This window comes from Notamacropus eugenii, chromosome 4, assembly GCF_028372415.1.
Source record: "Notamacropus eugenii isolate mMacEug1 chromosome 4, mMacEug1.pri_v2, whole genome shotgun sequence".
NCBI lineage: Eukaryota > Metazoa > Chordata > Mammalia > Diprotodontia > Macropodidae > Notamacropus > Notamacropus eugenii.
The window spans coordinates 112233889-112246387 of record NC_092875.1 but is presented as its reverse complement, the minus strand read 5'-3'; the positions used below and the strand labels follow the sequence as shown (position 1 = coordinate 112246387).

General features: G+C 38.4%; 1 protein-coding gene across 6 annotated transcripts in view; it reads right to left on the bottom strand.

The window, feature by feature from the left end:
• Positions 1 to 12499, bottom strand: part of ASAP1 (ArfGAP with SH3 domain, ankyrin repeat and PH domain 1) — a 483861-nt gene that overhangs the window by 113950 nt on the left and 357412 nt on the right. For all 6 annotated transcript variants that reach the window (XM_072603062.1, XM_072603061.1, XM_072603063.1 and 3 more), the window contains 2 exons: positions 9038 to 9113; positions 7993 to 8079 (listed from right to left, as the gene is read on the bottom strand). In XM_072603062.1, coding sequence (XP_072459163.1) covers positions 7993 to 8079; positions 9038 to 9113 — 163 coding nt within the window. The remainder of the gene's footprint in view (positions 1 to 7992; positions 8080 to 9037; positions 9114 to 12499) is intronic.

Sequence of the window (12499 nt, the reverse complement as noted above, 5' to 3'; positions counted from 1 at the left end):
ATGAATAGGTTTAATGGAGAATAAGTGTGTCTCACCTCCCTCTGTTGAAATCTATTTTTTTTGTTAAAGTATAGAACTTTCTAGTAGAGTTTAGAATTTATGACTTATCATACGATGGGAGTGCTGTAAAGGGCCACTTTGTAAACTTAAATCTACCTTTTTCATGAAATCCTCCCTGATTCTCCTAGTTGTTGATTCCTGTCATTAGATTGTATGGTTGTACATTCCAAGCACTCATCTTATTCAACATCTGCACCCTAATTTAGGTTTTATTTATCTGTGCCACACTACCTTCTTCCAACTAGATTGTAAACTCTTTGATAAAGGGAGACATCCCCTATTTAAGTACCTTTCCTAGCTCCAAGAGAAGTACATGTACAAAGTAGGCATTTCCTAAATGCTGAACGAATGAATGAACCAGTGAATTCTCATACTATACTCACTGCTAGCAATCAATAATTGATCAATTCAAAAACTTTATTAAGCACTCAACATGTGCAAAAGCAATAACTTCCATTTTAATGGGGCAGGTGATGAATATTGGAGATCTGTTGAAACAATGGCAAAAATAAATAGTCTTCGCTCTCAAGGAACTCAGGTTCTGCTGGGTACACATACATAGATGAAAACTAATACAAGACTCTTCTGGTTGGAACATTATGACAGCAACTAAAGGCAGAGTTGAGAGAAGAGAGGTCTGTCATCCTGGCACCTGAGCTGGGACCTGAAGGAAGCTGTGGATTTTAAAAGACAGATCTGAGGAAGGAACATATTCAGTTTGTGGGATGAATTATTGGATACTAAATTTGACTTGGAACATGCTTATTCAAAATAGCATTTTCAAACTCTTAAAATAGTTATGTGCTAATCGTTTTTTTCTTTTTTAAAGTTTTAGTTCATTAGTAATGCCTGAGATTATTGAGTAGACCATCTGCCAAAAGACAATCAAAACCTATCTGAATGTTTCAGCATGTTGTGTTCATCCTTCGCTGCTGAAGAAGACCATGCCACCAGAGAAATGATGACATGACTTGCACTTGACTTTGTTTTGAGTGAGGGAGGGCTATGCAGGTCACCAGCCTCACTTCTCCTCCAGAGCCTTCTGAATCCGGTGACCAGATATTCATCAGGATGACTGGAGATGGCCCAGGATGCAATGGCATCCTTTAGGCCAAAGGTCTATTTGGTTCTTACTTAGGGGGAGGTAACGTTACGCCCATTCAGTGAATAGACCTGTTTAAGAAGTAGTCAGGGGATGGCCCCTTTAATGAGGCAAAGAAAAATAAGTACTTCAGCATGTAAAGTTTAGCTGAAAAAAGTGGGATTCAATTTCTAACTATTCTGATTTCTCACTGAGGTCTTTTCTTTCTGAGTATTTTTAGTGTCTAGGGATGTAGAGAATTCAAGAAGGGATCTCTTGGTGTAAGTGTGAAACAAAATTCCATTTATCAAAATGTGATTTACACAACTTCTCAGGAAGTTATCTGTTGTGTAAAATAAGGCACATTTGAATTTGTAATACATAGGTCATTTCCACATTTGACACTCTGGATCAAGGGCTGGCAAACTATAGCCGGTTTTTGTAAATCCTTCAAGCTGAGAATGGTTTTTACATTCTGAAATATCATAAAAGTTTATTTAAAAATATCAAAACCAGGGGCAGCTAGGTGACACAGTGGATAGAACACTGGCCCTGGAGTCACGAGGACCTGAACTCAAATCCATACTCAAACATTTACTAGTTGTGTGACTCTGGGTAAGTCACTTAACTCCGATTGCAAACTGCCTTCACCCCCCCCCCCCACCCTATTCTTGCCCCCAGACCATTCTTAGCTACAGGCAGTACAAAAACAGGCAATGGGACAAAGGGTCACAGTTTGCTGTGCCTACTCTAGAGGTGTCTTGCTACAGTTATAGACAAAGGTCTTTATTCCTTTTTCATGCCATCATTTAAAAATCAGCAAAGTATCTAATTATGTATACTCTTTATCAAGATTTTTATTTTAATCCCCTCCCAAAGTCTCTTTATGAAGGCTACCAGCGTCATTCCAATATTGTGTGTTATATGTAATAAATACATTAGGTATATACATACATATATATAATTTTCATGAAAGTATTTCTTAATGTTGGAAAGGACCTCAGAAATCTAATACTTAAGGAGGAAACTGAGGCTCAGAAGCTATGCTTAGTACAGTGGGAATATAGTAGGTTGCCATGTTCTCTTTAAGATCTTTCAGATCTGATACTTGAAGACAAGTAGAGTATTAAACATTATCCTTTGCACTCCCTTCCAAGATACATTGAAAAAATGTTATTGAATTGTAGGGACACTCATTTAGCCCAAACCTCTTATTTTATAAAATGTGGAAATGAAGTTTAGAAAGACACCATAATTTGCCTCTAGTTTGTAAGGCTAGTGAGAAGAGCCAGAACTCAAACCCAGGACTCTATTTCTGTCTCTTCTTTATAGAAATAAAAATGGTCTGGGCCTTGAAGGACTCTGTGGGACAAAAATACTACTAATACAAAAAAACCCATCATTAGGCTTAAATATAAAATACGGTCCCTTCCCAACCAACTACAAGGCATGTATACTTGAATTTATGACAAGTAAGGTTGTCTTCTACATGAACCATTATCATTAACTTATGTTTTCCTCATTCATATAGCTTTCCTTTCTTCTTCTCTGTCCTTCCAAATCCCAGCTATCCTCCAAGACTGCTCAAGCCTTGCTTCTTTTCATGAATTCTTCTGAAAATGCTCCCAAACACACTGATCTCCTTTCCTTTATTTTGCTGGCACTTATAATCTGAACCACGTAATTTTGTCTTGATTAGATATTCTCTTGTACTGTGTTTTGACTATTTCCTGTGTACAACTCTTGCCTTCCACATAGGATTTTAAAGTTCCTCAGGACAGGGGATGGGCATCTTAGACAAATTTTTTGCTTCTTTTTAAAACTCACAAAAGCTGTACAGATCAGAGGTTTCCATAAACTTTGGGGTCTAAGAACTTGTTTTTGCAAACCTTTTTTTTTTCTTAAATAATTTATTAGAACTTTCCCCCCCAATTACATGTACAAAAGTTTTTTGGTAACTTTTTCAAATAATTGGTTCCACTTATAGTCCTCTTTTATTTCTGCATTAAAAGTATTACTCTAAGAAGGTATCCATAGCCTCCACTAGATTGCCAAAGGGGTCCATGACAAAAAAGGTTAAGAATGTCTGGCAGAGACGGGGCTGGGTGGAAGGTCTTTTAGGTGCTCCCGTTCATGGATGACCTTGTGCTGTTTCTATCACAAACCCCCTCCCATGGTGAAGCCTTCTAAATAAGATCCATAATCACTCTATCTATATAGGGAAAAACCAAGTGATCCTACAATCCATCAAGGAAAAAACATAGAAGACTGGTTATTATCCAGACACTGATGTGTTTTATGGAAAATTTGTAGCACTCCTCCATAAGCATTTATCATTGACAGACTCAGCCTAGAATTGAACAAGAGGAAGAAAGAAGGCTAGATTGATGTTGGGAAATTGCAAAGTTCCTTTAATGACTTCAAGCTCTTTCCCGAAGTAAAGGCTGATTAATATCAGACACGAAATACTGAAAATGCTGAAGAACGTAAATCGATGATCACCTAAAGGGCAACAGAAAGCTGCATGATGGATGTGATCAAGGTGTAACATATTAAAAACAAAGAATTACTGAGAAGGGATAAGAAAGGATGGCATCAAAAAAGTGTATGAGCAAAAAAGATGTGTTGGTCAATGTGGAGAGCACATATGCTCCTCTAGTATCCTCTCAATGTCAAAGGAAATCAAGGTATAGCACCAGCACATCAGGCAGACTCCCTGCCACAAGCATAGGAGGACAAGGACAAGAATTGAAGAGGTTAATTAAAGAGAGATGGATTAAAATTTCCACAGTTGGAGGCAATACATGTATCAATGAGATCGCAGATCTATCGGAGTAAAAGTGGAGATGATCAGGGAATCATTAATCACTTTGAGGAGCTCCCCCATCAACCTTATAAATTAAAGGGTGTGGTTCATTATTCGAAGCCAAGCACAGGAAGCACCTCCTCATGGAATGTGATTTTTCCATGCTGACTGGACATATTTCAGAAACTTGCATGCACTGATGGCTGAGAATCAGCTGCCTCTACCTATCACTTATAAAAGTGAGGTGTTCTATCTCTCTTAAGGACTGTCTTTTCTCTTTGAAATTTCCTCCAGAATACATCTGGAGGCTGGAGAAGGGGATTTCTTCCTCCCCTCTAGCCTTTAACCCAAGAGCAATCAGATGGCAACTTGTAGCAGAAGCACATGACAGAACTGATTCTGCATTCCCACTTGATCTGAGAGGAGAATCCCACCTTTGAGTTTTGAGATTTCAGGAACCAGACCTTCCAGAATGCAGAATGTCTCTTGGAGAAAGAGAAAGGCAGCAAAGCTCCTGCACAGTATCCTCCTTGGAAAGCAAAGTCAATTCAGATAGCTGAATAACAAAATTTTTCAGAGAGATCAGGTTTGATGGAAAAGGGAATGTTTGTTTAGCAGCCCTAAAGTATGTGTACATTCAAAGAGAAATCTAAATGAAATGGTTTTGAACGGAATGTGCATGACCCTGTGGAGAGAGAGATCGTATCAGAATGTCAGTTTATTGCCCCAATGCAGCTCCAAATTCTCATGGGGGTGAGCCGATGGGCTATTTGAGTGCTTTATAGATTTTCTGTATCTATTCATGGGTTCCTGAATATTTTCATGTTTTATTTTTTATTTTTTGTGCAAGAGGGAATTAAAGCAGTCCTATACCTGATATTTATTGCGAGTGCCTTTGTAAGAGCTGCAAACCACTTTCCTTAAACCTGAGAAGACTGAGGCAGAACTCTACCTTGAGTATATAAGGAAACTTTCCGGGAGTAAGTCTTAGCGAGGACAATGAGGTAAAGATATTAACTTTCATAGGTCAGACCCCCTAGGATTACACCCAGCCTTTGTGAACTCAGAGACCTTTAAGAGGAGAAGGAGGGATCCTGAGTCACAGATTATGGGCTTGTCTGAATATTATATCGCCATAATGTTAAACATAGTGCTAGCATTTGAAAGACATTCAATAAACCTTTACTACTTTGTTAAACTAATGCTATTTGTTACTCAAGATGGCTAGTATTTTATGTCAATCTCCACAGGCCACTTCAACTCTCTTACTTTTATAAATAATCCTAAATATAATTACTCCTTTGTCCACAGGAATATAAGGTTTCAGAGTGCTTTTGTCACAGGGGAGGTAGGTAGCAGAGAAACTATTACTCTTGCCTTAGAAATAGGGAAAATGAGGACAGGGAGGTTAATTAACATTGCTAAGGTCATAAATCAGTAAATACTGGAAATGAGACTCCAACATAGGCCTCCTGCAGTGTGGTTCAATGGGAATAATTCTAACAACAAATAACAATGATAACGGTGGCTACCAGCACTCATGGAGCATTTTAAGGTTTTCAAAGTAGGGGAAGAACAGGGTGTAATAAAACCTGAAAGGTAGACGGATTGCTATATCTTATAAAAGGATTTCAACACCAAATAGAGGTTATATATTTGATTCTAGAAGCTATAGGGAGCCACTGGAATTTACTGAGTGGGGATATGGGGTGAGTGGATGATATGGTCAGGTGCACTTTGGGAAGATCATTCTGGCAGCTGAGTGAAGGACAGACTAGAGTGATAAAGGAGATCTACTAACAGGCTACTGTAATAGTTCAGGACTTGGTAACAGATTGGACATGTAGAGTGGGGAAAAAAAGAAATCAAGGATGATACCTGGGTTGCAAACCTGTGTAACTGGGAGAATGATGATACCTTCAACAATAACAGGAAACTTGGAAGAAGAAAGGGCCTAGGGGGGAAAGATAAAGTTCTGGATATGTGATGTCCATGAGAAATCCAGTTTGAGATGTTCAACTTAAAGTCAGAGATGAAAGAAGAGATGTCAGAAGAGAGCTTAGGGCTGGATAAACAGAACTGAGAACCATCAGCACAGCTAGTGAGATCATCAAGTGAAACAGTAAAGGAGAAGAAGAGGACCCAATTCCCACAATCCCATGACTCTTAGTTCAAGACTCTTTTCCACTACAAATAAGGGCCTCAAATGTATCAGGCAAAGCATTCCTTATGGAAACACTTTTGTAAATGAAAGAATCATTTTGTCCTGAGTATGTAAGATGATTAGACAACTTAGTTTTGTTGTCTATACCAAGTGTCTAGTTGCCTCACATTTCTAACTTGTAATTAATTTTAATTAATTACACTGAAGATAAACTAAGTTGGTGATAGGATATATTCATTTTTTATCATATTTCTGCCGTATGCTAGTAACTCAGAAATTTTGGAGCAAAATCTGTGCTCTTTGCATCACTAAAGATATATTCCCAGTTCTCAGTGCAGGGAGAGATATTTGTCACCTCTTCAGCTTTCTGTAACTTTCCCATGTTCCTTATAAGAAGGCACAGAACAGACTAAATCATCATTGGGACTGGGCATAAACATCTATTGGGAATCCTTATTCTTCTAACAGACCAAGATGTATAGAGGAATCTGAATTGGAAAAGGCTTTGCAGGTCATCCAATCCAGCAGGCCCCTAAACAAAAATTCCCCTTCTGACATTCTCAATCATCCCTTCACTGCCTCTTCTGTGTGTGTGTTTGTCCTTTGTTGTGGAAGAAGACCATGCCATCAGAGAAATAATGACATTACTTGCACTTGACTTTGTTTTGAGTGAGGGAGCAGGGCTGTGTAGGTCACCAACCTCACTTCTCCTCCAGAGTCATCTGAATCCAGTGACCACATATTCATCAGGATAACTGGAGATGACCCAGGATGAGGCAATTGGGGTTAAGTGACTTGCCCAAGGTCACACAGCTAGTGAGTGTCAAGTGTCTAAGGTGAGATTTGAACTCAGGTCCTCCTGACTCCTGCGCTGGTGCTCTATCCACTGTACCACCTAGCTGCCTCACTTCTCACTGTAACGTACAAAGGAAAGATGCCACTGAGTATAGATAGTGTTGTGATTCATAGGTAGGGAAACTAAGCAGTCTTCATTGACTGTCAGCATTTGATCCCATTAAAAAGTAACTATCTTTGACCAATTACAGCGTGGGACTTAAAATCCATTTCTATGTTGTATCCTTTTCCTCTATCAGCTCTGGGCAGCCATCTTCCAAAGGCATAACCATGACCATAAAAGGAACTAAGTGCAGGTTAATTCAGCACAAATCTACCACATGCCTAGAAGACCTCAATGTACATACTCTATTCTGGGTACACCCAAAAGCTTGTCTTACAGTTCACTATTTTCTTTGTAGCATCAATCATTTTGAATTCCATGAACAGAATAATGAAGGTCTCCCATGATATTTTTGCCCTAAAGAAGTTTTAGGATATTTATGCCAACTTTAAATTTTCGTATTGTGGTTAAAAACCAAGAGTGTGCGCAACAGTGTTTACGTGTTGGCCCTCTACAAAATTCAAAACTTTCTGTACTTACAATTAGCTGAAATAGGAAAAAGAAACACTAGGTTTCCCCAGGGGGTTGTTTCCAGGCAACAAGTGGGCACAATGCCCTGTCCTTGGAAGGCATAGGTGACCAACATCCAACATCTCTGACTGTTGCATAAACTGTGCTGTCCCAGTTTGTGGCTATTTAAGAGGGAGGACAAAGCAGGGCGTGGGAAGAACCAAAAAGAGGGGTCTAACAATGGAGACTGTTGTAATATTCCAGGGTTTTTTGGCTATACTGTTAATTCTCATGGTGGTGTGGCCATTGCTGTTTTCTCCAAAAACAGATTTTGGAGATAAACAAACCCTGGCTCTGTGCTTGTGGGTGGCTATCCATTTCTACCATGACCCAAAGGAGATCTGAGAAAGTGTACCTCTCCAGTCTTCTCACTTACACACCATTAGCCCAAGCCATGAATACATGTCACCTACTTCTTTCTGATCGAGTTGGAGAGAGGATTTTATCAAGTCTCGGAGTGCAGTAAGCTGTTTCTTTTCTTCATCCTGAGTCTGCTTAATCTGCAAAAGAAAAAAATTGTTTTCATTATTTACCTCTATGTTTCACAGGTCCAATGTGCCACTCATTAAACATGTACATCGGGCAGCACTGACTCACTTATCCAAACTGTATTAATGCTACTTTTGAAAATGGCAAAGGCAAGGCCAAGACTCCTTATATTAGGAATATGCCAAATAGTATGTTTTAAAGTAATCTTAACGTGATATACCTTTTCCCTAAAGAACAAATTTGGGCCAACAATTAGACTCTGAAGTGTCATTTTCATCATACATAGGAAAATAACACTGATAACTTGTTTTCTGATACTAAAAATTTTTTTAATGGAAATCCCATTACTCAACTAAACAGAAAAGTTATTTGAATTCTTATAGTACAGCTCCCCCATGACTTTTTAAAAAGCATATCTTATTACCTGCATTATATAAATGAATGATGGAAAAGAGCAATATTATATATAGCCTTTTAGAGAGACATGCTTCAAATTAAGTTTTAAGAAGCATATGTAAATGGAAGGTGTTATTATTAGAAATAATGAGGGGTACGTTGTTCAACCATAGGCATTCACAGCCATATTATTCATGCCTTTAACATCATGGGCACTATGCCTAAAAATTCAACTCATCTTTCCTGTTTTTCTTCAAAGATAGTCAAATGGCTTACACTGTTGACAGGAGAGCAGTAAGACTGCATTGCAAGTAAATCAGGAATATAAATCAGTTCAGAACTCATTATTAGGAATGCAAGAAAACTGGTATGTCTACTATCTGGCCACTGATGGCCTCACTAATTGAGTTGCGCTAAAAGCCTAAAAGCCAAGGTGTATATTGATTGACAAGCCGCTAAACTGTGAAGTTGTTGTCATTTATTTTATACGTCTTTTTGCTACCGAATCCAATTGCCTAGTAGTGTTTACCCACACAAGCATGATAAAAGCCATTTACTTCACAAATAACTTACATTATATAAATCAGCAGCCAGCTTTTCAATGTACTGTTTCAATTTATCAGCTGTTTTCAAGCCATCCTGAAAAAAGCTACAATGGAAAACACCTGTGATTTATCAACAATATTAAAAAATAAAAACAAACAAAATGATCCCACTGGGAAACAAATTTACACACATTTCACAGCTGAAGACACTGAGGCTCAGTGAAGTTCAGTGCCTTGTCTTTGGGTTACACAGTAAATTAGGGGATCAGAGAAATGTACAATCAGCATTCTGTTAACTACAGTCCAGCTCATTGAATTCTCAAATATTTCTATTTTCCCCCAAGTATTCTCTCTTTTTTAAGATCAGAAAAAAAAAGAGAAAACTGCATAGAAACAAGCCGAAAGAATTTGATTCAAAGGAACAGTTTCCAGGGTCCTATCTGGGGGCAGTATTGATTCCATGTAGTTTCCTCTCCTTTCTAAACCTAGAATAATGCCTCATGAAACTACGTAGTACCCTAAAAAGATCACTGTTGTTGGTTGTCCTTCATTTCCCAAGAGGAACAATCACATCACAGGAGTGATTGTCTTGACTTGCAAGTGAATTGGATTTAAGTAAGGAGAGCTGGGCAAAATCATCAGCCTCAATCTCTCCTCCAGAGTCAATGAAGACCAGTGGCAAGACAAGTCCTGGTGATGGCTTAGGATGCAGTGGGTGACCTTGGTCTTTTCTGGATTCAGAGGACTCAGAGCAGTCTCTATCAGAAAGCAAAATAACAGCATCTTAAATTATAAGATTCAAATCCTGCCTTTGATACTTGCTACCTGTGTGACCTTTGGCAAGTTGTTTAATCTCTATAGTCTTCAGTTTTTCCATTTATAAAGTGAGCAGATTGGACAAGATGTCCTATGAAGCTTCTTAACATTTTAATAGTTTCAGAGGAAGGTCAGAGGTCAACATAGAGTAAAAAGAATAGATGCTGAATGACTCTCTATTGCCTCCAGTTTAAACTATCAGCTTCTCTGATTAGCTTTTAAAGCCCTTTACAACTTGACCCCTAACCTACCTTTCCAAACTCATTATATAGTATTCCCTTCTGCAGCTATCCAGACGAACTGTCCTCTCATCCTTACTCCTAGTACTCTGTCTCCTTCCTGGAATGTCCTCCCTCTTTGTATTCCACCTCATGGAAAACTTTACTTCCTTCATGACTTAGGTCAAACACTACTTTCTACTTGAAGCCCCTTTTCTGAGACCCCTAAATGCTATTGCTTTTCCTGCCTGAAACTTTCCCATATTTATATTATCTACTTATTCTGTATGTACTTAGAATAGGGGTATGTTGTGTTCTCAGAGGCTATAAGCTCCTAGAGGACAAGGATTATATAATTTTTAATATTTCTATCACTAGCACCCAGCATAGCAAATGGCCCATAGTAAGCAACCGAGGAATTCTTGTTGACTAAGATGATTTTGACTTATGATCCACGTTGGAAAACACTTCATTATAGACACTACTTTAGGGGAATGATACCTAAGGAAAGGTATGGAAAGCATAGATATGTACACTAAAAGATGAAAAGAATGAGGACAGGGTTACTAAGCCCATATTTAAGATGCTATTATTTTGCTTTCTGATAGACACTCTGCCTGTAATAACTTCTGCAAGGGTTTTTCATTTTTTTCTCTGACACAGGGGCAATTCTGCATCAATAAGAATAATAATAATAAGATGATGAGGAAGAAGATGATGATGACGTGTTGACATGTGTACTGCTGTACCAAGTACCGTTACTTCCAAATAAGCCTCAGGAGGAGGAGGCTACATTCCAATATTTTTGATCAACTATAAAAAGCAGCTATTTTATCCACCTGCGTAAAGTTCATAGCACACTAATTTTGAAAAGGGTAGCATAGTGGTTTGTTCCATGAATGTTTCTATCTGAACCTCACTGGAAAAAGATGAGAACCACAGCCAAATAGCCGTAAATGCCTAAATAGTGCTTATAAGTTTGTAAAGTCTTTTTCCTACGTCAATTCTCCCAATTTACACCCTCCCAACAATCACATGAGACAGGGACTATTACAGAAGAGGAAAGTGGTTTAGGCAGGTAAGATGACTTTTCCAGGATCAGACAACTAATAAGTATTTGAAGAAAGATTTGAACTCAGGTTTTCCTGACTACAAGACCAACACTGTCTACTATGCTCACTGTCTCACCAAGTAGGGGCTCAAAGATAGAGTCTATCCAAAATACTCTATAAGTAGCATGCGAGGGGAGGAAGGAGATATTAAGGAGATGTGGACAGGAGAAAATTAGAGGAAAAAAGGTCAATATCCCTCTTGCTTAAGAGATGGGGGGAAGATTCAAATAGGGCAGTTCCTCCTTCCTGGGGCAAGGGAGAAGAAAGAATAAAATACTTCAGAAAGACTAATTTTTAAAAGGTAGCTTAGAATGAAGACTTATCCTTTAGTTTGGGGATTTGTCAAGATCACCTTATCTAGTTCAATCTATCTTCGTTTTAATTTCTTTGATTCTGTGAAAAATAAAAGAGGGGTGATGATGTCACCCGCTAAAAGCAAGGATTGACTTGTAGAGATTCTACTTGATGATGTAACAACAATTCTGCTCAACCCAAAAGAAGCTAGTTACCCAGGTGACATCATACCACTATCATTCTGTCCTCACTCTAACAAGGGGATAGAAATAGAAGATATTATGAATGGAAAGGATCTCGGGACCCATTCAATCCAATCCTCTCATTTCACAGAGGAGGATAACGAGGCCCAGAGAGGTCAAGTGATTTATTTGCTAATAAGAGTATAGCCAGGATTAAACCTAGGTCTCCTCTTTTGTTGAAATATGTGTTGCTCTGAACTTGACAGGGTACATGAAACAAACTTGGCATAAACACACAAATACTATTCTAAGGGGTTCAGCTCAGGGCTACTAGGCTTCTCTCCATGCCACTATCCAAATTATACAACATTTATGTTTTCTCAAAACCCTACTTGGACTTATCTCAGCATGGAAGTAACTTTGGGTGCTCTAAGGGTAGGCGAGGATAACATGAAGTGTTCTGGCAGATAGCACCATATTGGAAATGCTTTGAATGAACTGCCAGTGGAACAAGTCTACTATCAAAAGACTGGCCTAGTTAAATACAGAGAAGTTTACCACCAAAATTCAGCCTACTAAGTATTTAATTCTTTGGTTATGGTTACCCCTAGAGCAGGTCCCAAAAAAACAAAAATACAAAGAGGAGAAGTGAACAACCAACCAAATGTAAGAACACATTTTTCAATAAAAGTACTACTACTGCCATGTTCAAGGAGTTTAAATACAAGTCACAGTCTTTATCTACAACATAACGAGTTATATGTTCCAATATTAAATGAGGACTTTCCTTATTTATCTGACTGTTGGGTTAAGAGAGATAGCTTCAGTCTTTAAAGGTATGTTTTGAAAGGAAGTTTAAAATATTTTA